At 49.9% G+C, this 24,264-nt stretch overlaps 5 protein-coding genes across 6 annotated transcripts; 3 read left to right on the plus strand and 2 right to left on the minus strand.

Moving 5' to 3' along the window:
• Positions 1–54: 54 nt before the first annotated feature.
• On the minus strand, positions 55–9,726 carry LOC131205833 (motile sperm domain-containing protein 2-like). Its single transcript, XM_058198100.1, has 8 exons — positions 8,366–9,726; positions 6,622–6,771; positions 6,201–6,542; positions 5,878–6,116; positions 1,662–1,740; positions 1,124–1,236; positions 843–1,043; positions 55–776 (listed from the first exon to the last, which is right to left on the minus strand). The coding sequence occupies exons 1-8, from the start codon at positions 8,463–8,465 to the stop codon at positions 396–398; spliced, it is 1,605 nt and encodes a 534-aa protein (XP_058054083.1). The 5' UTR covers positions 8,466–9,726; the 3' UTR covers positions 55–395.
• Positions 9,727–13,483: 3,757 nt separating this feature from the next.
• On the plus strand, positions 13,484–18,299 carry LOC131205832 (solute carrier family 53 member 1). 2 transcript variants are annotated; one of them, XM_058198099.1, is made up of 6 exons: positions 13,484–13,581; positions 15,007–15,160; positions 15,218–16,626; positions 16,686–16,928; positions 16,997–17,130; positions 17,852–18,299. In XM_058198099.1, the coding sequence occupies exons 2-6, from the start codon at positions 15,010–15,012 to the stop codon at positions 17,886–17,888; spliced, it is 1,974 nt and encodes a 657-aa protein (XP_058054082.1). In that variant the 5' UTR covers positions 13,484–13,581; positions 15,007–15,009; the 3' UTR covers positions 17,889–18,299. The 2 variants fall into 2 exon arrangements, with proteins under 2 accessions (XP_058054082.1, XP_058054081.1); XM_058198098.1 differs by lacking the exon at positions 13,484–13,581 and adding an exon at positions 14,424–14,504 and having other exon boundaries at positions 15,010–15,160.
• Positions 18,300–18,474: 175 nt separating this feature from the next.
• Positions 18,475–20,089, plus strand: LOC131206663 (mitochondrial-processing peptidase subunit beta-like). The gene has a single exon (XM_058199322.1). The coding sequence runs from the start codon at positions 18,579–18,581 to the stop codon at positions 19,992–19,994; it is 1,416 nt and encodes a 471-aa protein (XP_058055305.1). The 5' UTR covers positions 18,475–18,578; the 3' UTR covers positions 19,995–20,089.
• A 266-nt stretch (positions 20,090–20,355) lies between these two features.
• On the plus strand, positions 20,356–22,025 carry LOC131209306 (26S proteasome non-ATPase regulatory subunit 4). The gene is made up of 2 exons (XM_058202346.1): positions 20,356–20,467; positions 20,548–22,025. Exon 2 carries the CDS (start codon positions 20,620–20,622, stop codon positions 21,853–21,855), a length of 1,236 nt encoding a protein of 411 aa, XP_058058329.1. The 5' UTR covers positions 20,356–20,467; positions 20,548–20,619; the 3' UTR covers positions 21,856–22,025.
• A 265-nt stretch (positions 22,026–22,290) lies between these two features.
• On the minus strand, positions 22,291–24,128 carry LOC131216278 (microspherule protein 1). Its single transcript, XM_058210729.1, has 3 exons — positions 23,979–24,128; positions 22,533–23,904; positions 22,291–22,464 (listed from the first exon to the last, which is right to left on the minus strand). Exons 1-3 carry the CDS (start codon positions 24,068–24,070, stop codon positions 22,372–22,374), a joined length of 1,557 nt encoding a protein of 518 aa, XP_058066712.1. The 5' UTR covers positions 24,071–24,128; the 3' UTR covers positions 22,291–22,371.
• Positions 24,129–24,264: the final 136 nt, after the last annotated feature.

Here is a 24,264-nt window from a genome sequence, read left to right on the forward strand (position 1 = left end):
TGTAAATGTTTATTTCCTTCAAAAACACAAACATATTTCGTAGTGGAAAAAGGATACACGGAACCAAATGCATTTAACCTAACGATCACCTAATAAATAATTACACAATAAAATCCCCCCGTGAGGGTTGGGAAAAGGAAAGGGATTACCAAAACACAGGCGGGACAAAAGTAACGGCAAAGGGAAAGGATGACTACAAAGCTCGGTTGGTTCGGTCGGCTCGGTTCCCCGGGCAACTGGGACTCCCCGCATCCTTTTAGGCGGTAGAGCGGAAACAAAAGAAGCTTCGCATAACGGGGAAAAACAGGAATGAAACGAACTGGCACCAGCACCGCATACCGACGGTTAAAGCGATCGAACGCCCTTCGAGAGTGGCCTAACGTAACGGCGGCGCCCTAGTGGTGCTCCATACTGTCACAATGTGCAGCGGCTGCATTGGCTTTGACTTCCACCTTCAGTATGTACGCAATGGCCACCGAGAGCAGCAGGAACATGAACAGGATGATCCACTGCAGCTTCTGGTTAAACCGCACCTGTCCCTCGAGCCGGTGCGTTGCCTCGCTCAGGTGCGAAATTGTTTGCTGTAGATGCATTTGGTTGTCACCCCGAACACCACCCGAGCCATACACCGACGACGTCGGACCACCATACTGCTCGGTGCCGTGGCCAGTTCCGGTGCTGGCAAACATGGCCTCCAGACCGCTTTCGTCGTAGTTAACCGGTAGCGCACATTTGAGTCGGTGCTGCTCCACGGAAGCACTCTTGGCAGAAGTGTTCTACAAGAGACACAAACGTTGATTAGATTTCTCTGAGGATCATCGGTCGCAATCGCTTCTCACTACCTTCCATAGCTCAGCCAGTTCCGGCGGGTTGTTGGACAGCTCGTTCGAAATCCCCATACACATCACCAGGAACTTCTCCCGGTTGATCGCGCTCACTTGGTGGCCATGTTGCAGTGCCACGTTTATTGTGACGCTGGCAGAGGGCAGCAACACTCCCGTGCTTGGCCGCACACGAAACTTCTCCGGTGCCGTTGTTTTAACCTAGGACGAAGAAGAAAACCCCCCACATTGGGTCCTAAATTCGTTCGCCTGCATCGCTCGCGTCGCTGTCATCGGTTTACCTTGTACGAAACAGCCCGGCTGTCTACGTTGGTAATTTCCACCGATCCGACTAGTTCGTTGCCCGATTTGGCAAATATGATGTTGTTCTGTGGCTTTATCCGCAGCATTTCGCCTACAATCGAAAGAAAACCCGTAGCATATCAGTTGTAAAATGATAAAATGAAGGAAGAACACTACTTTGTAGATAAAGACCCCAAGACCCCGACGGACGAATGCTGAACAGGCCGGCAGGTGGTCGCTGATTGTATCAGATAAAAAGCTCGCAGCTTGCGTTCGTTTGTTGAATCAGAGCATCCGATCGGACGATTGATGATGTGGTACATTATTCTGCTAACTTTTAACCGATTTTGCACTCACTGTCAGAGAGCCCCGCGAAAAGTGAACGCATTGTTAGCGCTGCAGATGAATTTTAAATCAAAGCAATCGATTTTTGCCCACACTCTCCCTATCCCTGTCTGACAGTAACCCGTTGTGGGTCATAAGCTATGCGTGCGTGATTACGCCCTCGCGGGAACGTGCTGAAAGGGAAGAACTTACCGTCGTTATGCTCTGGGAAACTGTTGGTGGCTGATTCGTTCATTGGCGATTCCGGTGGGCTGAGGTTCGCGAAATGCACCTAAAGAAGGGCGAAAGAAAATAAAGTCGGCGATCAGTAAAGTGTGCCTCGTCTCGAAGTAGCTATTTGACGAAGAACGTGTTGCACATCAGCTGTCGTACTCGAAGCACTATTTTACCGGAGCGCTTCTTCTCCAAAAGCGGTGGGCAGAGCTCCCCACTTCTGACCCTCAATGCTGGCGAGCCGGTGGTAGATGCGTCAGGGTCGACTTTCGTTGGCTCACTAACTTCTCTAAGGCCTGGTTTGTCTTCCTCTGATGATGATGATTTTGGCGAAGCCGAGCGTAGAATATATGACTATAACTGCGTTAAAAATAGCTCCTGCCACGATTTTGACCGGGTGATCGCAGTAGGTCCGCGGCGCCGGGAATGCCGAAAAGGGAGTGTGCGGGTATGTCTGTGCGGTGTTATTTCATAAAACAAACTCGCGCGGGTCACGAGGGAGCTGAATTGGATATCGACGCAAATAAGCCAAACAACAGTGTAGCAACAAACCACACACGCAACGGCGACGCGGTCGGGAGTTAAAATGCTGCGTTTTCGCACTGAGCACTAGCAGGAACAATACTGTTGGGAACGGGTTATTTGAGCAACAATCGAAACAGTCTCGCGCAAAACAAAGTTCAATTGAACCACTAGAGAGCAACTTTGGTCGGGAGCCGGCTTGCCTTCAACAGCAATTATCGATTACTCGGGGGCAAAGTACTACAAAGTACAGTACTCGTGTCGCAACCGCGCGATTTAACAAAACACGAACGAAGCGTACTTTTACGATTGTTTCCTGCACACAGCTTATTTGACAGATTTTGGCTTCGTTCAATTCGTAATGCACTCTTTTTGCCGATTCCCAAAATTATGTTGCTCAATTTCCCTGCGTTCCAACAAGCCAGCTGCTTGTCGTCGACGGATGACAGCTGAGTCCGTCAAGCGGTTCCGAACCGATTTCAAACCGGTTGCCAAGCCACTTTACAACAAACGGTCAAATGCTAGCAAATTTGCACTACAATGTAAAATGCTGCTGTGAAACAATATTTTAACTTACAGCGGTTTTAATCACGTACTAAGGGGATAAATGCTGGAGGTGCACTCTTATATACGGTAGAATAACTTCAAACTAATGTTAACGCTCTTTTCAACCTGGCGTCATAAACGTTCGGGTTGATGGAAGAAAAGCTCACGTAAAGCTCTCCACTTTGGAGATGGGCAAAAAGTCAAATGTTTTCGGTTAGAAAAGCTACCCTCTTTTGTTTCTGTTTCTGTATTTTTACAAAACATTGATCTTGTAAATTCAAAATCAATGATGTGCGTTATTTAAAGAAAAACCTTCATTCGTTTAGTTCCGAACGCAGCCTGCTTTGACCTTTAAGGGGCAAGACTAGATCTCTTATGAAACTCGCTTTAGTTTGGCTACGCCGTCTTTGGGGGTCTTGCGGCAACCTCATTAGTGCGTTCATGATGATCGAGTCAATGAACACATACTTTCGGTGAGATCGATTGTGCTGCATCAAGGGCCCCAAAAAAGATCTTGATGGGACATGGTTGTGAGGTTTTTTTCCCGTTCAACAGCCGTTTGCCGTCACAGCGACATTGGTTAGACTCTTAGGCAAACTTCCTTCACGGTTCGCAACGTAACGCACGGTGCAATAAAATGGATTCACCGAGCAACAATTGGACACTCGACCGTTTGCATCATCACGCGAAACCGGTTTCAGTTGTTGGTCACAAAATTTCTGTACAGGTCCACTCGGCAGTCGGTACGTTCTCCGTTTTCTATGCTGTCGGCCGAACCTCTGGGCACTGTGCCAATGCGTAGCCGGCATTATTAAGAGAAACACGTACTTAGTTTACGGGTCATGCTTTGGTGATCTGCGGAAATCTTACAGTACGCGAAAGGCGGCCCATGCTTGCCCGGTAGGACCACACAACTTGCGTAACTGGTGAACCGGTGAGGTGGTGGAAAATAATTGCCGGCTTTGGTCAGCAAAGTGCGGCATCCTGATCGCGATCATTGCAAATAAAATGTCAATCAAATTGCTATGCATGATGGTGCAAACAAACAGCATATTACTAGGATGTTGGAACAAAATAGGGAGGTCAAAAGGGAGTGTATAACATTACCCGTGCCATGTTTTTCACACTATCAGCACACACGTCGAAATAAGTGCACTAGTGTGTCGATCAACACTGTAGGTCGGTTGAGAGTTTGCACGTCCAGATTCGTGAAGGCGTTGTCGCTCTTCTTCGAAACACAATCTCACTGTAGTCCTTTAACCACGCCAGCCAAGTGCACCACGGCTGTCTATCGATTTCGATTGCATCAAGCTTTTATGGATTTAGTGGTCACTCTTGCCGTTGCTTTGTAATTTTGATAGTGCGTTGGTGTTTTGGAATGGTGCACCTCCAGTTCCGTAGCGCAATCGATAGTTATTTTTGGATGTCCAAAATGAAATTGAAAAAATCAACCATAAGCGGGCACCACCGTCGTGACACACGTGATTTAGAAACACTTCAAGCGGCACTGTTCTCCATCTATGTCGCTGTCTCCCGTGGACCAGAATGGAACACGGGTTTGTAAATTGCTCCACTGAGCCTCTGCTGCCTGGAGCGTCTTTATTGAATTGTTTATCCAACTGGTTATCTTCACCGTTTTCTCACCGGGACACGCAACGCACGTCGGTATGGTACGAAAGTAGGAGGGCTTTGTGGAAGCGGACACACTCCGTATCGCTCCAATCGGAAATACTACTGCAACCCACGAGCGCGCACTAATTGACTGATGGTTCGATTCCGAGACCCGGGCCCGTCGTTGCCCCGGGTGAACTTTGGTTAATAGTGCGCCAGAGGCACTGCTCCGGTGCTTCGTGGCGTTTTACGCTCGTTTTTTATTGAGGTGCTCACCAAAAGCGGGTCGGCAAAAAAACGGTACGTCGACAAAAGCGCGCTAAATTCGTTAACATCAGCGATTGCCGCCGCGTGCTCCTTTCACCAAGCGCACCGGCTGTGTGTGTCTGTCGCGATCAACGGCCGCGAAATTACTGAGCTGGTTGGCCGGTATCGTCTTTCTCTCGTGACCACATAAGCACCACGTTGCGTGCCCTCTTACCACGACACCCCGACGCCCTGACGAGCCTTTGCCCCTTTTGCGTGAGACATTGAATGCTGCCGTTGGCATGTTGGCGGAGGTACATATCGGGAACTAGCTAACCGTGGGCGGCACAGCACACTTGAGCGTTTTAACGGGTTGACACACCACGGTTTGTTTTATGTACAGCTTACAGCGGCCGAGAGTAACTGCCATGCGTTTCGGGCGCGTTTATAGTGCCCATTGCGTGGATCGTGTAACGGTCAAAACACTTAAATTTGAATCGGGCGAAACGTGGTCAGCGAGGTTCGGTACCTTTTTTTTAATAATTTTTTTTTCCATTTAATGAGAATATCTAAACTAGTACATTTCCTGAGAAAGGTTCCCATAACAAAAGATTTAAAAAAACACTTATTAACAAATTTAAAATTTGAGGTACGTGAGATACGTAAAGTATTTTGTGTTGTCATGATTCGACTTTTTGTGAAGCTTTTCTGACGAATTATCTAAAAACTAAATTAATCAGCAATTGATTTCAGCGGTAATCCTTCCTATTCCCATCGCATGGATTTCCACTGTGCATCTCTACTAGTCCGACTAGGAAACGGCGTGTAATCTGCAGAACATTCAATACTGCCAAACGAAAGAAATATCAACCAAAAATGGAATGAGTACAAAAACAATGGTGAAATATTTTCTCTAAAATACCATTTCACCTTACCCTGAACCACCTCTAAACCATGCATGGAAGGTGTTACATCAAACCACATTATCAACAGAAAGTTTTAACCCCCTCTCTACCCACGAAAATAATATTCCAATCCGTTGGTAAAAGAACTTCCGGTTTTAACCATATTTGGAGTCATTATTTAAACCTCGGTGAGTTAGTTTTAATCATCCGCAACCAATTGCCGCTCAATCAACCACGTGCTATCTGTATCTTTCATGTATAAAACACCTTGTTATAAGAGGTAGTATAATTCCTAGTTTAACACATTTATGTAAGTTAATGGCAAAGTGTACGAAATGGAAACAATAAATGTAGCTGCTACATACCTTTTTGGACATGAACCCGTTCGTCATTCCATTGTTGTTATTGTGGTTCAATTGGAGCTCCATCGATCCGATCGGTTTCCGACTTTCCGGTACAAACGAAAACACGTACTCATCTTTGCCACCCCAACACTTTTGCATGTTGTCCTCGTCAATGTACTCGCGAATGTTTTTGCTGTTAATGTTTCGCAGCCTATCGACGGCTTTGGCAGGTAGAAGCTTTTTTATAATTTGAAATGTGGCTGCAAGTAACGTGAATAAGGTATTGGGTATTAGGACGAGCTCGGAACAATGTCAAACAATTATCAACAACAAAACCTGTTTACCGTTTAATATCCATGGCAAGTCGAATATGAGGATGTAGTTGAGCGAACATGGGTAATAGTTTTTCAACGTATTTATGATGTACTTCGTGTAATCCATATCTACGTTGCTTAAGCCTGCGTCGGTGAGATCGAACACGATCGTCACGAGATCATCGTTTGCTTCGCGAATTATCCGCTCGATCCAGTACAGGAAGCACTTCTTCAAATCGTCCAAATTACGTGACCCCCGAACATAGAGTTTCGATTTGAAGATAAACACCGTCTTTCCGTCCAAATCGCGACCACGCGGAAACATCAGTCCATCGTTGACGTACTCCATGCGGATGTTGTCTTCTCGTATCTCTGCAAATATTCAACATTGGCACGCTATTAGTTAAGAAAACCGCTACGAACGCCGATAGCGTGGCTCCTGTCCACTCACCATTGATGCCAGATGTTTTTCTCCATTCCATCGTTTCCCAGAGCTGCTTCAAGGAGTCTTTCATGATGATGTCGTTGTTCTCAAGAAACTTTATCAACCATCCGTCACCTTCGAACACCCATTTCATGTCGTGCTCATGGAATCCACCAGCTGGAAGTAATGGAAGGAAAAGACGAGGCGATATGGTTAAGAACATTCAAATTGATTGCAACAAAAGCCTTTTGGCAAATCTAGTCTCTAGTGGGAGATAAACTGGCCAAACGAGGACTACGCGTTGAAGTCGATTGAAGATGTTTTCTCATGTTGCTTCATCAGAATTCGAATTAATGTCTCGGCAGCCTAGAGTAACGATAATGGAAAGGCACGGACACAGCAGGGAATAATCAAGATTTCATGAATAGCCTCCGTTCTTTTTAAAATAAGAACTTTGTTGCTTCCAACTTAAAACCATTTTATCCAATTTCTGTTAGACTAATAAAACTATTGTGCAAATAGCAAGGCCAACTTTTGCACGTTAATTGGTTAAATCTAACTGCAAAACATTACAAAACACCGTTGGTGTAAAGGTCAATCGTACATCAAACTTTTTACATCACGACGGTGGGAGCGAAAACAAAATAGCGAAGAAATGTGGACATTGTTCCTCCATACTTCACGCATCGGTCATCGGCGGACAGCAAACACTTCACGGCACCCGTAAAAACCACCATGGAACCATGGCTGGATGTTGAAGCAACAAGGGTACGGCTTACGAATATTTATCCTACTCATCGGCTTCGCGAAACCCTGTCCGCATCGTTTGTCTATTTGCCTCGACATCTTCAGTCCTGTCGGTGGCGTCAGCACGGTCCGGCTCTTCGAGTGGAAAGGCTTCGACGATACACGGTCCAGCGGCTCGTTTTCGGCAAGAAAAACTCCTGCCGATGGCCGGTGGGTGCCGAGAAAGAAGTGGGAGGATGGCAAGAGGGAGGATTTCAAACGAAATTCGTGTTCCGTGCGGTGCACCGTGATGCTGACCCATTCGGCGGATTTAGCAACGATGATGAGGTAAATGTGTTCGAATGGTCCATCGCCACCCGTGTCCTCTTTAACATCTCACGTGTCGCTGTTACGCGGTTTATCAATGTGCCAATAGACTAAAGCACGAAAAACGTTTGCTAAAACATCCATCCATACAAAATGAAGTGTTGCGATGTGTTTAGCGGTGGATCGAAACGGTTTCACAACAAAATGCAGGCTGAGCAAAAAAGAAACACCCTTTCTGGGTTCTTACTGCATTTTTTCATGCCTTGTTAGAAGATCGGATATCAATTGGAAACGCCAGGCTCTCGCTGTTGTGAGTCATTCCGACGATAGATCGCATAAACCTTATCACAACGATAACAGGGAGAGCAACTGAAATAGAACAAATCAATTCCAAGAGTTTCGTATGTCTGGATTGATTCGCTTCGGAGACAATATCCCTTTTCGTAGCCTTTTCCTACCTTCTACCTAACGAACGCGGACCAGAAAGGAATCCTCCGACTCATCGGCTTCCATGGCTACCGCCAAGACAGTAAAGCTTATCAAGTGTAATCAAACGTGTTCGAGTGCTCCGTTCAATCAGCTGATGTTGGGTGAGTCACTAGAAACGCAAAAAATAATTCAGCAAAATACTGGAGCAATTGACCTAACCGGGGACAACCAACCTGTGATAGCGCAAATGTCCGCTGATAACCTGAAGGCAAGAACGCAAGCTACGTACCTGGGATCTTGGCTGCGTCTTTGACTAGCTTTTCTTTGAAAAGTTGCCGCAGCTCGTCCACCTGCTCCGGCGACGGATTAAGGAACTCGGCCAGCGTCATTTTTGCTGCTTACGTAGAGTATGTATCCTGCACGAACACGGCACGTCTCACAGTAAATCCGCTCTCCGGAATACTTAAACAGCTTCTGCTTGGTTCGCCTTAAACGGCGGCACAGTGTACACTAAAAACTACGACCCAACAGCGATGCTGCTCCGTTGGGCTAAGGCCTACTCCGTTGGGACGAATCTCGTTTCACTCACTCTGATCACCGGTCACAGCAGCCAAGGACGCGGATTAGGGTTATAGGGTTTCTAACTATCGCGGTGGACCTGTCCGTACATTCATAAGTTTTCGGGTTTCGGAATCCCTCCTTGGCCGCTTTCTAGAATCCGCCGCCGCACGATCACGATGCTTTCTAACCACTCGAATTTCGGAACAGCGCTCGGTTTGCGGTGCCGAAACACGACGCGCTCGTGTCGTTGTCCCGTGCGCGGTTCAAAGCAAATGATTAACCCACAAATTAGCACCTTCAGCTCTCGGGCCGACCACAACACCGTGTCGTCACCCGGTGGGGTTCCGCAACAGATTCCACAACTGGCACCGGGCTGCTGCTGCCGCCGCGCCTTCAAATGTGATGACTGGAAGCTGGAACGATCGTACAGAGGAGGCTATTTTATGGTTGGATTGTTTGGCCCAGTTCCACCTCTCGGCTGGCCGGCTGGCTGCGAAGGCGATTGAAGGTCGATCCACGGGATGTCGTAATCGCCGAAATGTGTGGCGCTCTCGGGCAACGCTCAAAATCGCACTCGGAACCAAACGGCTGGCTTGGCGCGTGTGTGCGTGCGTGGATTTGTCCGCACTTGGAACGCCCCGTTCGAGTATTTATTTTCGGGTTTGGTGAATCTTGGCCAGGAACTGGTTTTTTCTTACACCATTCAAACGGTCACCGCGAGTGGGGAGCTCCAAAAGCTACGGTAATTTCGAAGGTTAAAGCACCTAACCTACGCCGCCTTCGATGATTTATCCGCGCGTTTCGGATAACCACGAGACAGATGGCTAGACGGCGGTGCACAGAGAGCCTACACGGTTGCTGCGATTGCTACGAGAAACGGCAGCTCTCAGCAGTGCGAAACACTCCGCGTTCGATGAACTGCCCAAAACTTTTTCCCGTTTTTCCGCGAAAAACCGACACTAATGGACCGAAACTTTTCTCGGCTGCGAACACGTGCTGGCGCCCGTCTGCGAAATCACCACCACCACGGGACGGTTCCTGGGGATCCTGCTGCGAAGTGACCCGTACACAGCGAACACGCGTCGAACACTGATATCGGCGAATGGCTTTGCGAGGCCGCGGACCAAACACGACGTCAAACGGAAAACTGGTGGTGCGAACTTGGTTTGGCCGCCAACCCGTATTTTCGGGCAGCCTGTCCCGTTCACGCACTCGTTATCTAGTGCCCCACTCGGCGCTCTTCCTCGTCATCTGTTACTTCATCTCTTTTGCTCTCTCCCACTGTCGGATCTTTTCGGCAACCGTGAGAAACGGCAGACAGCGCACCGGTATTCGGGGAAGGTGGGGGCTGGTGGAGCGCGCGGTTCAATGTTCGGCACAGCATAGAGCATAGAGGTGGCGCATCATGGACCGCGCTCCCCACTGCTGGCCCTGAAGTCTTGAAGTTTTGGTGACTCAATATGATTATGATTACGGTCACATCGTGGCGCTAGAAATTTGTTAGTTTACCTCGGTTTTTGCAAAAGTGTCGAAAATGACTAACAATTATCAAACGCAACTAAATCAAGCAACGTGCCAAAGGTTGCAAATTGTGGCGATCTGCCCCCAGCGGTGCAAGTGTTTGTGATTTGTCATCCAATAACCACGTGTTATCGTGTTTTGATATGGATAAATGAACGAACGTTCCGTAAACGGCGGCTTATCAGCGCACGGGCTACGAAAAAGGTGCCCAACTCTGGGGGAACACCTGCAGGCGATTAGAGGGCTGATGATGCGCTACACTACGGATTGTGTCCCTTCGCGCTGTTTTGTGAACTTTTATCGGTACAGAACGTAGAAGAGAAACGAGGCTGTGCGTTCGACATTATGACCAACAGAGTTTCAATAGAGTTCTCAGACAAGGCCCAAAACCAGGTTTAGGTTTTTCCATGCACCGCCATTAGCATCTTGAAATTGAATGCTAAATATTTGCTCACTTTTCATTGACGTCTCCTCGGGCGCTTTGTGCGGCTCAAGTAACGCAGGAAAAACTCGTAAGCTTATAATCGTCGACCAAATTCCCTGATGACCGAGCGTAACGTGAGTCGCGCCCTACGTCACTTGTGGCGGAGGAACCTTTCTTGCATGACATGTCCATTTGGCGGTACACGATCGGTTTGACGGAATCGTTCATATCGCCCAATCAACTGCGCAAATCTACGCGAATTCCTTTGGGCCATATTTACCGCGTCTGCCATGTTGCCAGTGCCAAAACTGTGGACATGGGCGTAGTGAAATATGAACATCAGCGAACCGGGCCCCTGCTTGACCTCGCCCTTGGCCCTGGCCACGAGTGCGGTTCGATTCATTGAAGGCTCACCGCCTGGAAGAACCGGTTTCGCAAGGTTCCACCCCACACAGCGGGTCCGCTTTTCGGTGTTGCCTTGCATAATCAAAACCTGACCATCCTGCCCCTTGGAAGGGAACTGTGAACAGTTCAAGGCTAAAACCGCCCGGGAACGATACGAGATCGCCGTAAAACTCCACCTATGCCAAGGATGCCTGCGATCTAGCGGACATAAGCAAAGTGATTGCTGGACAGCAAGGGAATGCGGGACCGATAGCTGCACATTGAACCATCATCCTTTGCTCCACATCCCGACCGACGGACCCATCCTGCATCATTACAGCGGGTTCAAGGTCTACTACCAAATAGTGCCAGTAACACTAAGGAACAGGCACCGGACAGTAAAAACGTTTGCGTTACTAGACTTCGGGTCCTCATCTACGCTCATGGAGCAGACTATAGCAAATCACTGAGAGGCCAAACGGAGAACCAAGATCCATGAAGAGGAAGAAAACATGAACAATCTAATCAGAAAATATTTTTCCACGGAGTCTTTCGGAGTTCGGGCAACGAACCAGTTGCTGCCTTCGGAACAAGTAAGAACGAATGAAATTATAGAAAAAACCCTAGTACGAAGAGGCGAACAATACGAGGTCGGACTCCTATGGAAAACTGATGACACGACGCTACCTTCAAGCTATCAAAATACTTTTTCCCGTTTGCAATGCCTGGAAAGGCAACTAAAAAAGCATGACCACCTTCGGGATTGGGTGAAGAAAACATTCCAAGATCACCAAAGGAAGGGGTATCTCAGAAAACTGCCAAAAGAGGAAATACTTACAAGAACTCCACTCCAAGAACACAAACCGGGAACCCGACGTGATGACCTTTGGAGTAACCTGCTCACCAGCTTGCGCTCAAATTGCAAAAAATCACAACGCCAAGCTTAACACAAAAACCCACCCCCTGGCAGAGGCAGCCATAATCAGACAACACTAAGTAGACGATTACCCAGACAGTTTTACCGACCTAGAAAGCGCCATCGAATGCGCCTCCGACAGGTGATCGAAGTACACAAAAAAGGAGGTTTCAAGATACGTAATTTCATATCTAACTCAAACGAGCTTCTCGAAACCATACCAAATGAAAAGAGAAACACCTCCAGCGCCATTGTCGTGTTGAGGGAAAAAGATAGCAACGTCGAAAACGTGCTCGGTGTACACTGAAACACGAGTACGGATCGGATAGGCTACCAAATTAATTTCGGAGCCCTAGACTCAATAGACAAGCCAAGGATTCGTTAGGCGCGCTATCCAAGCGGTGGAACGAGAATCAGAAAGAAAGACCGATCAAGGATCAAGCGCAGGCGTGAGCGAGCAAGCGTATCGCACCGTAAGCGTAGTTAGCGTTAGTCGGGGATCGGGCGTACCGCGAGCGCCAGGACGAGAGAAAAAAGAAAGGTCGATTTAACCGATCAGCGCAGGACCAAGTACGACCAACTCACCGCACTCACTGTACTTTACCGATCAAGCCTACGGAGAACCGGATTAATCCGGTTCTGATCACAACCGAGCTTATCAGAAGGACGCAGGATACGGGCGAAAACGAGAGAGATAGCAGCTTAGGACCGACAGCGAGTGCAGCAGGTCAACGTGCCAACGTGCGTCTTTGTTCTAATTAGTATGTAAGCAGTGCAATTGGTCCAATAAATCCAGAATCATACTAGCACTCGAACGGAGAAGTCATTACCAATCCTACTACAGACTTTTGATCCTCAAACCCGGGTTGCTCTAGTAAGATGACGATGATGATGACAATTGCCACAGAGATGATCACAAATTTATCGCTAAGTCTGATGGCCCACTCACGCTGATCACTCACTGATGGACTCACGCAAATCAGTGAACCAGGCCAGGCGCTAAGTGAATGTTCCAAAATACGTAAAAATAAAAACAAAGAACTCTGTTGACCAAACCCGTCGACTACGGTTCAACATTCCGTTGCAAAAATAGAATCACGGATTCTGACGACAGTACGCTCACTTAAACGGTTTTTAGTGGCGCTTCGTCGGATTAATTTAGAGTTCAAGGAAGCATACTTTGTGAACGTTTGCTTTGCGTCACTTATTTCATAGTGAAATAGTTTCCAATTCATTCGTTTCGCGGTGATATCACTGGAGCTCAATTGCGGCCCTGGAAGTGCCGCGATATATCATAACAGCTTATGTCATCGGTTGGGAGCAGACCGAAGTGTTTGTTGAACAAAAAAAACGCAAGCCAATGCCATCTTATCAGCTGCCTGAGACTGTCTGTGCGAAATGATTACCTATCATCTCTCACGGAACAGCTCACGTACCGTGTTGTGTTATTCTAGAAAAGATCAATAACCAATGATTATCAATCACTTTTCGCTTTTCAAGGATCCCTCGTGTGCACAGCGTCCCATTTTAGTAGATGTTCTTTCAGCTGTAAAGACGTTTGCCGTTCAACTTTCCCAACAGTCTCCTTACCAACGTGCTGAGGGCCCTAAATTGAACACCTCGGCTAATCCAGAAACCACCATGTGTAGCACGCCGGGCGAAGAGAAAGATCCGTATCAAGGAACATCAATGATGATGGGTAAGGTTACCGAAGGACACGTCTTGCGTATGTTGTTACGCCCGCCAGCATGCAATGGGGTAACCGGGCCACGCGGTGCGATAACAGTGCGTTTGTGCCAAAGTACATTCAGTCACAGAACGGAGTCGATCATCGAGAGGGATTCGGTTGGGATTGACGGTGAAAAACTTTCCTGTTAGCAGCAAACGCTGCAGTGCGAAGGGATGCTGCGCGTCTTGGCTGCACCCCGTAATGCCGATGCCTGCTGGTCAAGGTCACCTTTTCCGGCGAAGGAGGATGAAAATAGTGGGGTCTAATAGGGTTGTTTATCGTCAACAATATCAACGGCCCAAAACGGCCCAACCACAACGGTTACACTAACGCCATTAGATGGGCGATAACTGAGTGGCACCAATTTTAACACCGCCGCCATATTTATCACGATAAATCTCGACTTTTTCACGAAGCACTTACACCGCGTCGGTACGCACATGGCGTACGACGAATTTATTCATTCAACCCTATATTGGGTCACTAACTGCTGCAAATTGCCGCAACCGGAAGCAGCGAACGCAGCAGGCCGAGCAGCCGGCAGTGCTCACTGTTGAAGTGTAACCGACTAACCAGAGAACGCGCTTTCCGCCATGGCCCATGGCAACGGGCCGCGAGGGGGCAGGGGAGCGACAGTAACGCGAGCGAGGCACGAACGAACGCACGAATGAATGTGTCAGACGACGACCGCGAGCATCAATGTTGAGTGAAACCGCTGACGAGTCGGTCGCCATGTTCGGTTTGGGGCTGTGAGATTGTGCACCGAAACTAGTGTCCCCGTTCGATCGATCGATTGATTGAGAAGCTGTGCCATGAAGTTTGCTGAGCATCTGGCGGCGCACATCACGCCGGAGTGGAGGAAACAATACATCAACTACGAGGAAAGTGAAAATGCAAACTCTGCTTCGCAGTTTGACCCATCGTGTGACCCTTGCGTTGGAACGGCGGGCGAGTCGGAAACACAAATTGGCCCGAACTTGACACGCTTCGATGGCGCATGCGTGTCCCCCCGCCAGCGTGACTGCCTTCCCGCCCTTCCCCCGTGCTGCACAGGCGCACTGGGCACTGTTTATACTACGGCCGAACCCGAACCGGCCGAACAGCGTTCAAGCTTCGAGTGTAAACAAACGACCCACCCATCAGCTGTTCCACCGGCGCGTCGGCGGCGGCGGTCGGCGTAAAACAGATGGGCGGCCTGGACTGTTATCGCTACCGCGCGGGCTACTTTCCGTCGCCACCTGTTGTCAAATCGGGCTCGATCGGTGGAAGTCACCGGCTTCCAAACTGATTACCGCACTGAGTAGGGCCTGTTTGTTGAACACCCCGAAAAATAATCCTGTTAACACCTGTTGCACCTTAAATTTCGTTCGAAATTGATACGTTACCCTTTTGCAGGAGATGAAGGCGCAGTTGTACGCCGCCGTCGAGCAGTCGCCATCGGCCGAGCTGGTGGATCCCGAGGTGCTGACGCGGTACTTTGCCAAGTTCGACGAACAGTTTTTCCTGTACTGCGACAGCGAGCTGGCCAAAATCAACACTTTCTACTCCGGTAGGTCCATCTTCCAGTTATCAGGTGGCGAGGACTAATCGTTTGCGGCCATTACAGAGAAGCTCGCCGAAGCGACGCGCAAATTCGCCAACCTGCGGACGGAGCTGAGCGAGACGCTCGAGATGGAGGAAAACACGAAAAAGAAAAAGGACAATCTGCACAAGATGAAAAAGAATCTGCTGCGCAAGAAGAACGTGTCGGTGCGCAAGATCCAGGAGCTGAAACTCGCGTTCAGCGAGTTCTACCTCAGCCTGATCCTGCTGCAAAACTATCAGAACCTCAACTTTACCGGCTTCCGGAAGATTCTCAAGAAACACGACAAGCTGCTAAACGTCGACTTCGGGGCACGGTGGCGGGCCGAGCACGTGGAGTCGGCCCACTTCTACGTCAACAAGGACATCGATCGGTTGATCCACGAGACGGAGAACATCGTGACGAACGAGATCGAGGGTGGTGATCGGCAGCGGGCCATGAAGCGGCTCCGGGTGCCGCCACTGGGCGAGCAGCAAAGCCCGTGGACCACCTTCAAGGTGGGACTGTTTTCCGGATCGCTCGTCGTGCTGTGTGTGGCCGTCGCACTGTCGGCCATGTTTCACGTGCAGCGTGCCGATTGGATCGTCGCCTTCCGGCTGTACCGCGGACCACTGCTGATCGTAGAATTTATGTTCCTGTGGGGCATCAACGTGTACGGGTGGCGTTCGTCGGGGGTGAACCATGTACTCATTTTCGAACTGGACCCCAGAAACCATCTGTCCGAGCAGCACATCATGGAGCTGGCGTCCATCTTTGGCGTGGTCTGGACGATGAGCGTTCTCGGTTATCTGTACGCCGATGCACTCGCCATTCCGGCGTACCTTAGCCCGCTGATATTGTATCTGCTGATGGCAGGGTTTCTGCTGAACCCGACGAAAACCTTCCGGCACGAAGCGCGCTTCTGGACGCTGCGCATCCTGAGCCGGATCGTGCTGGCACCGTTTTTCTACGTCAACTTTGCCGATTTCTGGCTGGCCGATCAGTTGAACAGCATTGTGCCGGCCTTTCTCGATCTGCAGTACTTTCTGTGTTTCTTTTCGACAATCAGCAACTGGAACCATGCCGAGAACCCGAACCAGTGTATCGACAATTCGCTTTGGATACGGCCGATCGTCGCCATGCTGCCGGCCTGGTTCCGGATGGCGCAGTGCTTGCGCCGGTTTCGCGACACACGCGAGGCCCATCCACATCTTGCCAATGCCGCCAAGTATTCGACCTCCTTCTTCGTGGTCATCTTTTCCTCCATCACACAAGCCACCGGTGGCCAGTACGCGAAGAGCACCGACAATCCCTGGTTTTACCTGTGGATCGTGGCCTCCATCGTTTCGTCGTGCTACGCCTACACTTGGGACATCAAGATGGATTGGGGTCTGTTCGATTCGAAGTCCAGCGATAATAAGTTTCTGCGCGATGAAGTTGTCTACAGCGCGAATGTAAGTACGGTGACTTGGTGGTCTGTAGGAGGGCGATGTGATTAACGAGAATCTTGCAGTGGTTCTATTACTTTGCCATTGTCGAAGACCTTATCCTACGCTTCGGCTGGACGCTCTCGATGAGCCTCATCGAGATGGGTTATATCGATCGTGAAATCATCGTGTCGATCCTCAGCCCGCTAGAGGTCTTCAGGCGCTTCATCTGGAACTACTTTCGGCTGGAGAACGAGCATCTGAACAATTGCGGTAATTTCCGTGCCGTGCGCGATATTTCCGTCGCTCCGATGGATTGCTCCGATCAGGTATCTGTTGCCACCGGAGAGTGTCAACGGGTTTTGTAAATGTGAATCTTTTTGGAACTGCCTTACAGACCACAATTCTGCGCATGATGGACGAAGAGGACGGCGTACGGAATCGGCGCACGGTGAAGAAGCTACCGAACAAGAAGAAATCGGAGCAACGGTTGCTTCTCCGGGAAGCCGAATCTACCGAAGATTTGGACATGTAAAGCGTTGCTGTTGTCACCATTTTTTCGTTTTAACTTTTCTTCACACTTTCGCATGTGGCACGTGTTTTGTGCGTTGCAGCATTGGTCAAGGAAGCCAGTGCATTTTATTCGAAGCATACTCATCGTTACAAGAGAGAGGCTATTTATGTCACACACTACAATCAAATCTTTTTCACCACATTTAGCATTTTCGTTAATCCACGGTAGCTCATAGCTTGCTTGGATCTAAACTTATGTTTGTTCAGGTTACTTAATCTTCGTACTTATAGTTACGTAGACGAACGCATGTCGTAGTAGTTAACAGTAGTACTTAATTTTACGTAAGTATGACTTTATGGCTTTCTGCTTCCATGTTTCACCAACGTTTTTTTTCCATTCATTAGATTGCGTTACTTTATCACAGTTGTGTGTAGCATTTAGTGGAAAAATACGGTTGAAAAGCAAACCGGAAATAGTCCGGATCCAGTAAGACGGCCGACGACTACCTGCCTTCAACATAACGATCATGAATTGCACGCATTGTGGCGGTGGCAGTGGGTTAACGTCTGTGCATTCCTCGCAAGCGAAACGGCGCAGGAGGACGGGTTGATCACATTGCGGTTTTATCGATGTTGTTTGCCTCCCCACGCAGGTACATCAGCTGAACTTATCCGATTGTTTCTTCTCTCTTCTTCGTTTCGTGCGCTCTACGCCCGTGGCTCGCGTTTCCCATCTTAGTGGCAGTCCGCGAAAGAGGGTCCAGTGGGAAATTTAGCGAATTGGCAAGGAGATGTGCGAAGGATTCGCCATCCTGAACGCATCCGACGCAAAAATGGTAGATACGGAAGTGGATGGAACAAGAGTCGACTCGGCAAAACAAGAAAACGGATCTATAGGAATTGATTGGCACAACTAAATCGCATGGATGTTTCCGAACTTGGCAAATGGGCTTCATATATGATACTCTTTTATGTACACAAATCGCCCTTCAGCTCGCCATTAATGTGTGTAAAACAGTTCCCGGTTCGTGGTGAAAAACATCCTAGTGAACTAGGATGATCCGCCCAATGGCTGGCACGTATTTAGCTTTTTTCACCCACCGACCCATGAGCCGCGATAATCTACCTGTAAATTTGTTGTAAATTTGTTCATAAATCGTCAATGAAATGGCCAAACGAATTAAACTTAGTGCCGATTATTACCGACAAATTAAATCCCGTGTTAAACTGCTTTTATTATATGCGTTAAAAATGCGTTCCTTTTTCACAGTAGATAGCTTCCTGCGATCCCTTTGGTAACAGAGCCTTTGGCGAATTTCGCTCTGCTGTCATCCGCCCGTGACAGTTGAGCGAGAAGAAAAAACAGTGCAAAAAATCCAACGATAACACGAAAAGTTTGTCGTAACAGCAGATTTTCAACGAAGTCGAAAAGTCCAGCGGTTTGTGCAGAAAAGGGGACACAAAAAATGGCATCGCTGTTGAAAATTTCCGCCAACCTTCGAAGCCCGGCACTGGTTGGGGCGCGTGCGGCCTCGTCGTACGCCGCTGCCTTCCGGTCGGCTCTGTCGAACGAACCAGCGACTGAGGTAACCACACTGGACAGTGGTCTGCGCGTGGCGAGTGAAACCCTTCCGACGCAGCTGGCCACCGTGGGTCTGTACGTTGATGCGGGCTCGCGGTACGAGGACAAACACAACAACGGCACGGCCAACTTTTTCGAGCATGTCGCCTTCAAGGGTACGACCAAGCGCTCGCAGTCGGCCTTCGAACAGGAACTGGAGAGTCTGGGGGCCAGTGTTGACGCAACGACCGGTCGTGAAGAGACCGTATTTCAGGCGCGCTGCCTTTCGAAGGATGTCCCGAAGGTCGTCGAGCTGCTGGCTGATGTCGTGCAGAACGCAAAACTCGACGATGGTGATGTAAAACGTGCCCGAGAGGTGCTACTGGGCGAAATGGAGCAAGTGGCGGCCAAGAACCTGCGCAGCGTGGTGTTTGACCACCTGCACGCCACCGCCTATCAGGGAACATCCCTTGCCAACAGCGTGTGGGGCCCGACCGCTAACGTGCGCGCAATCAAGCGGGATGATCTGCGCGGGTACGTCGATTCGCACTTCCAGGCCCCGCGAATGGTGTTGGCCGTGGCCGGAGACGTACGCCAAAGCGAGCTGGAGAAACTGGCTCAGCAGCACCTTGGCAAAGTGGGAACAACGTTCGACGGTAAGGCGCCGACTCTGTCGCCCGTGCGGTACACCGGCTCGGAAGTGCGCGTCCGCGACGATTCCGTGCCATTGGCTCATGTCGCCGTGGCCGTACAAGGCTGCGGTGTCAACGAGTCGGATGCTTTGCCGCTGTCCGTCGCAGCCTCGCTGATCGGTTCGTGGGACCGTTCGCACGGCGCTGGCGTCAATAGCGCCTCGAAGCTGGCCGTCGCTTCTGCCCACGACAAGCTGAGCCACAACTTTGAGTCGTTCAACCTGACCTACCGCGACACCGGTCTTTGGGGTATCTACTTCGTGTGCGACCCGCTGGCGTGCGAGGACATGCTGTTCAACGTGCAGAACGAGTGGATGCGTCTCTGCACGATGGTCACCGATGGAGAGGTTGAGCGCGCCAAGCGTCAGCTGAAGACGAGCCTGCTGGCCGACCTGGAAGGACCGCGGGGCGTCTGCGAGGACATTGGACGTCAGGTGCTGCGCCAAGGACGCCGCGATCCACTGCACGAGCTTGAGCGGCGCATCGAAAACGTATCGGCGGGCGATGTACGCAATGCTGCGATGAAGTACATTTTCGATCGCTGCCCAGCTGTGGCATCCGTCGGACCGGTCGAGAACCTGCCCGACTACATGCGCATCCGCTCATCCATGTCTTGGGTCCGATTGTAAGCAGCATCCACAAGCATAGAGCGCGCTTTTTGCTGAACCATTATCGTGTAGAACAGTCAAATACTAATATGTGTTAATTGGAAAGAAGATACGTTCAGTTTTATTTGCGTATGACAACATCTGAAATGCCAATCGTAGTAGACCAAACAGGAATACTACAGTTAGATAAGAGTGCTTGGGATTTCATCGAGTGATTAAATGGCTAATTTGATAGCTTTGAAAAGTACACTTCTCTTCTCGAAGCTATCGAAGGGACCAGAGCGAATACATAACACACACCCTATGGTAACGTCTCCCTTCTGGGCAATGACTTTAATTTGACAGACGACAAACGTCGTGAAGCTGAGACGTCATTCTGTAGCCTCGGACATTACGAAGCAATTTGCGTTCGGAACTGTCTGTATTTTCGTAGTCGGAAAGAAGAAAGGTTTCGTGTATTGTTATCGTGAAATTCCAAGTGGCGGAGCCCTAAGGTAATGGATAAAAGTTGGCACGGCCTGATGGATTCAGCAAGTTTTGACAATTTCGTTTCCAATCCGTTCTTCTATTGCAGTGAGCAGCACCAACAACAAAGCAATCTGCACAGCAATCTGATTTCTAGCGTCAGAAACACGTCCGAGCGAAAATGGTGCTCGAAAGTACGATGGTTTGTTTCGACAATAGCGATTACCAGCGCAACGGAGACTACTTTCCGACGCGATTGAACGCACAGAAGGATGGCGTCAATTTGGTGTGCCTGTCGAAGGTTCGATCGAACCCGGAGAACAATGTCGGGCTGATGACGCTTTCCAACACAACGGAGGTGCTGGCAACGCTGACGAGCGACGTTGGCCGCATTCTTTCGAAGCTGCACCTGGTCAATCCGGAAGGCAACATCAATCTGATGACGGGATTGCGCATTGCACATCTTGTGCTGAAGCACCGTCAGGGTAAGAACCATAAGATGCGCATTGTCGTGTTTGTCGGTTCCCCGGTGGCACACGACGAAGGGGAGCTGGTCAAGTTGGCCAAGAAACTGAAGAAGGAGAAGGTATACGTGGACATCGTCAGCTTCGGTGACCATCAGAAGAACAACGACACGTTCACGGCGTTCGTGAACGTGTTGAACGGTAAGGATGGAACTGGATCGCACTTGGTGTGCGTTCCGCGTGGTTCCGTGTTCTCCGATGCGCTCCTATCGTCGCCCATCATACAGGGCGAAGATGGCAGCGGTGGAGCGGGACTGGGAGGTGCCGGTTTTGAGTTTGGCGTCGATCCGAACGAAGATCCCGAGCTGGCACTGGCTCTGCGTGTTTCCATGGAGGAGCAACGCTTGCGCCAGGAAGAGGAACAACGACGAGCTACGGCCAACAGTGCGGCGGAGAGCGGCGGATCGGGCACCGCCGGTGCCGAGGCCGGCACTGCACTGGGAGCGAGTGCTTCGGCGGCAGGTGGTGCAGCGGTGGCCGGTAGCAGCAGTGGCGGTGCGGCCCGCACCAGCGAACCCCACTCGGAGGAAGCGATGCTCGAGCGGGCTTTGGCACTGTCAACAGAAATTATGCCGGACGATGCGATGCCGGATTTTGCCAACATGACCGAGGAGGAACAGATTGCGTTCGCGATGCAAATGTCGATGCAGGACGCCCAGGAACCGATCTCGCAGCCAGCCAAACGGCAGAAGCAAGAGGACACACCGATGGAGGTCGACGAAGAGGAGATCGAAATAGTAGGCGTGTCGCCGGCCTACTTGATGAGCGTGCTGGAAAATCTGCCCGGCGTGGATCCACACTCGGAAGCGGTCCGCAACGCCGTCGGTTCGCTCAACAAAGACAAAAAGCAGTCGGATAAGGATAAGGATAAGGATGGTGAAAACAAAAAATAAGCGGCGATTCCCCGCGAGGCGACGAAATGAGGGAAACTTTCTGAGAATTACTTGATAAGTTACTTGATATGCCCGTAGGGAAGGTTGCCGGGCTTTGCGGCCCCGTTTGCTTCGCAACCCAGCTCGAGGCCGATGCGATTTACTGTCCCATGTAATAAAATTATAATGAAAACTAACTGTTCCCGACGTGCGTAGCCACGCTTCATATCAATCTCATTTCTGGCTTACCCGAGGGATTTAAAACATTCGCAAGAACATGATACGGTCAGAATATTTTTATTATTGAGAATATTTTTGCAGTATTTCAGTATTATTACTTGCCATTTCAAATTTTTCGGGGTTCGGATGTTTTAGAAAATTGTTCATCGAAACAAGCAAACGGTCGCAGTTTAAAGGACCCAATATCCGTTGGGTTTCGGTTTTATTGTACTAAATGTTTGTGGACACATAGTTCAGGTATGATCGGTTAATGTTTAGTTCAATCCTTGGCGCATACGAAACCCTGGAGCCCGGGGTTCAATTGAGAGGAATATTCATTTTGGCACTCTCTTGCCGCACCGCATTGATGAACTCGTGGTTGATGAGAAACACAAAGCGCAAATTGGAGATCTGTAAGAAGAAAGACAGGCCATGAGTGTTTCGATGGCCAATGGCTGTAACCGTTTCTGCTCACTCACCTCAATCACGCAATTATCGTTCAACCTCGTTTTGTGTCCGCACAGTAGCGGGCGTCCATCGATGTACAGCGGCCGTTTGCCTTCATTCGTGATAAAGAAATCGCCATTCGAGCGTAGCTTGATGGTGCCCTGTTTGCGGGACACCTTATACGCCGGCCCTTCCAACGACAGGTCCACATCGACCGTGGTGTCCTTCGTCGTCCGACCGAGGACAATCTCACGCGAGCGCATCAGAAACCGAACCATACGCCCCCGGATGACGGCCAATGTTTGAGCGTCGAAACCGGGCGAAAAGCCAATGCCCGTCAGGGAATCGACCAACACACTCCACCGGTTCAGCTCGTTCTCTAGGCTGCGAATCTCCTTTTTGCTCTTCCGATCCGCAAGCGTTAGCTCCGTTTCCAGTGCCTCATCCCGCGGCTCGGCCAGCTCGGCATCGTTGATGAGGTCCTCGGCATCGGAGAAACTCAGAATGTTGTCACTCTTCGGTAGCGACTGAACGGATTGGTCCGGCAGCAGTGAGTACTGTTTCATCAGCTGCCAGTGGCTCTGCAGCGCTTTGGGCGTCCGTGCATCGTAAAAGGTGGACGAGTGTTTGTCCAGCAGTTCCTGGAACGTTTCGAGCGTCGGGTTGTCGTTCGATTTGATCGTTCCGAGTAGTTCCTCTTCGGCCAGCGAGAACAGTGCCTTGCTCTGCACACTTTTCACCATCTCCGGGTGCAGGTTGCGCATGGCCGCGACGGCAATGCGAGAAATGGGTTCCTCGTAAAGCAGTGAACACCAGCGGACTTGCATCTCCTGGATGGTGAACTTGCAGGAAAACTTGGTGCCACGGTGCACCATACGCAGATCGTTCGTCTGGAGGATGCCGGTGATGAGGGCGAGATCGTCCATCGGTTTCCAGCGTCCGAGATCCTTCGTTGCCACCTGTTGGATGGTGCTTTTCTTCTTATTCTTCTTGCTGCTCTTCAGCGTGCGCTTCTTTTCGTTTACGGACGCGTTCGAGTTGAGCTGCTGCAGAATGCTGGTAGCTGGATTCGGTGCCGGCGGTGGTGGCAAAGCCACCGGTACCGGAGGCGCAGGGGCCACCACCGCTGGGAGAGGCGTTTGTGGTAAGGGATCCGCCATTTGGATCGGTTCCGTTGAAACGTTTGTTGGCGATTCGGTTGTCGTCGCCGTCGTGCCCGGTGGCGACGATACGGTCGGTGCTGATGGTGGCGGTGGTGGTGGAACCGATGTTCCGAAGGTGGTTGTCGATTGGGATAGCGTTCGTGATCGGTTGGCAACGTTTTTGATCTGCTGAATCGGAGTGCTCATGCTAAATTCGACAATTTCATCGTCGAATCGCTTCCTTTTGATCGATCGTGACGAGCTTGGGGTGCGGGACAAAGTAAGCGGGAAAGCTTAGGGCGTCGTTGCACACTTGATCTCGCGCTCTGCACTTACCTGCGACGTTTCTGGTCGTTCAACAAATCGGCATTGATGGGAGTCGAACACTCCATCGGGTGATCGTTCTTGGGCGGAGAATTGGAATCCATTTCGTGCAACAAAATAACAATTTCACTGCAAAAATATTAGAGCGTCACGAAGCACTCCTCGGCGTTGTTTTTTGTTTGCAAAACAAGTTTGACAGTGGCGTGAATGTGGCCTTTTTCTGGACGGCCCACGAGCAGTGTTGCCAATCGAACATCAATTTTTTTCTAAGTAAAAAAACGGTTTGAGAAGCACTTTT

The sequence above is a fragment of the Anopheles bellator genome, chromosome 1 (assembly GCF_943735745.2).
Source record: "Anopheles bellator chromosome 1, idAnoBellAS_SP24_06.2, whole genome shotgun sequence".
In the NCBI taxonomy this organism is placed as follows: Eukaryota; Metazoa; Arthropoda; class Insecta; order Diptera; family Culicidae; genus Anopheles; species Anopheles bellator.

Coding starts and splice junctions, on each gene's coding strand:
- LOC131205833 (XM_058198100.1), bottom strand. CDS start 8,465: ATGACGCTGGCCGAGTTCCTTAATCCGTCGCCGGAGCAGGTGGACGAG. Junction 6,543..6,621: donor AAAAACATCTGGCATCAATG/GTGAGTGGACAG, acceptor GAATATTTGCAG/AGATACGAGAAGACAACATC. Junction 6,117..6,200: donor CTTGCCATGGATATTAAACG/GTAAACAGGTTT, acceptor CGTTACTTGCAG/CCACATTTCAAATTATAAAA.
- LOC131205832 (XM_058198098.1), top strand. CDS start 14,424: ATGAAGTTTGCTGAGCATCTGGCGGCGCACATCACGCCGGAGTGGAGG. Junction 14,505..15,009: donor ACTACGAGGAAAGTGAAAAT/GCAAACTCTGCT, acceptor CTTTTGCAGGAG/ATGAAGGCGCAGTTGTACGC. Junction 17,131..17,851: donor TCTACCGAAGATTTGGACAT/GTAAAGCGTTGC, acceptor TTCCCATCTTAG/TGGCAGTCCGCGAAAGAGGG.
- LOC131206663 (XM_058199322.1), top strand. CDS start 18,579: ATGGCATCGCTGTTGAAAATTTCCGCCAACCTTCGAAGCCCGGCACTG.
- LOC131209306 (XM_058202346.1), top strand. CDS start 20,620: ATGGTGCTCGAAAGTACGATGGTTTGTTTCGACAATAGCGATTACCAG.
- LOC131216278 (XM_058210729.1), bottom strand. CDS start 24,070: ATGGATTCCAATTCTCCGCCCAAGAACGATCACCCGATGGAGTGTTCG. Junction 23,905..23,978: donor AACGACCAGAAACGTCGCAG/GTAAGTGCAGAG, acceptor CCGCACCCCAAG/CTCGTCACGATCGATCAAAA. Junction 22,465..22,532: donor ACGATAATTGCGTGATTGAG/GTGAGTGAGCAG, acceptor TTCTTCTTACAG/ATCTCCAATTTGCGCTTTGT.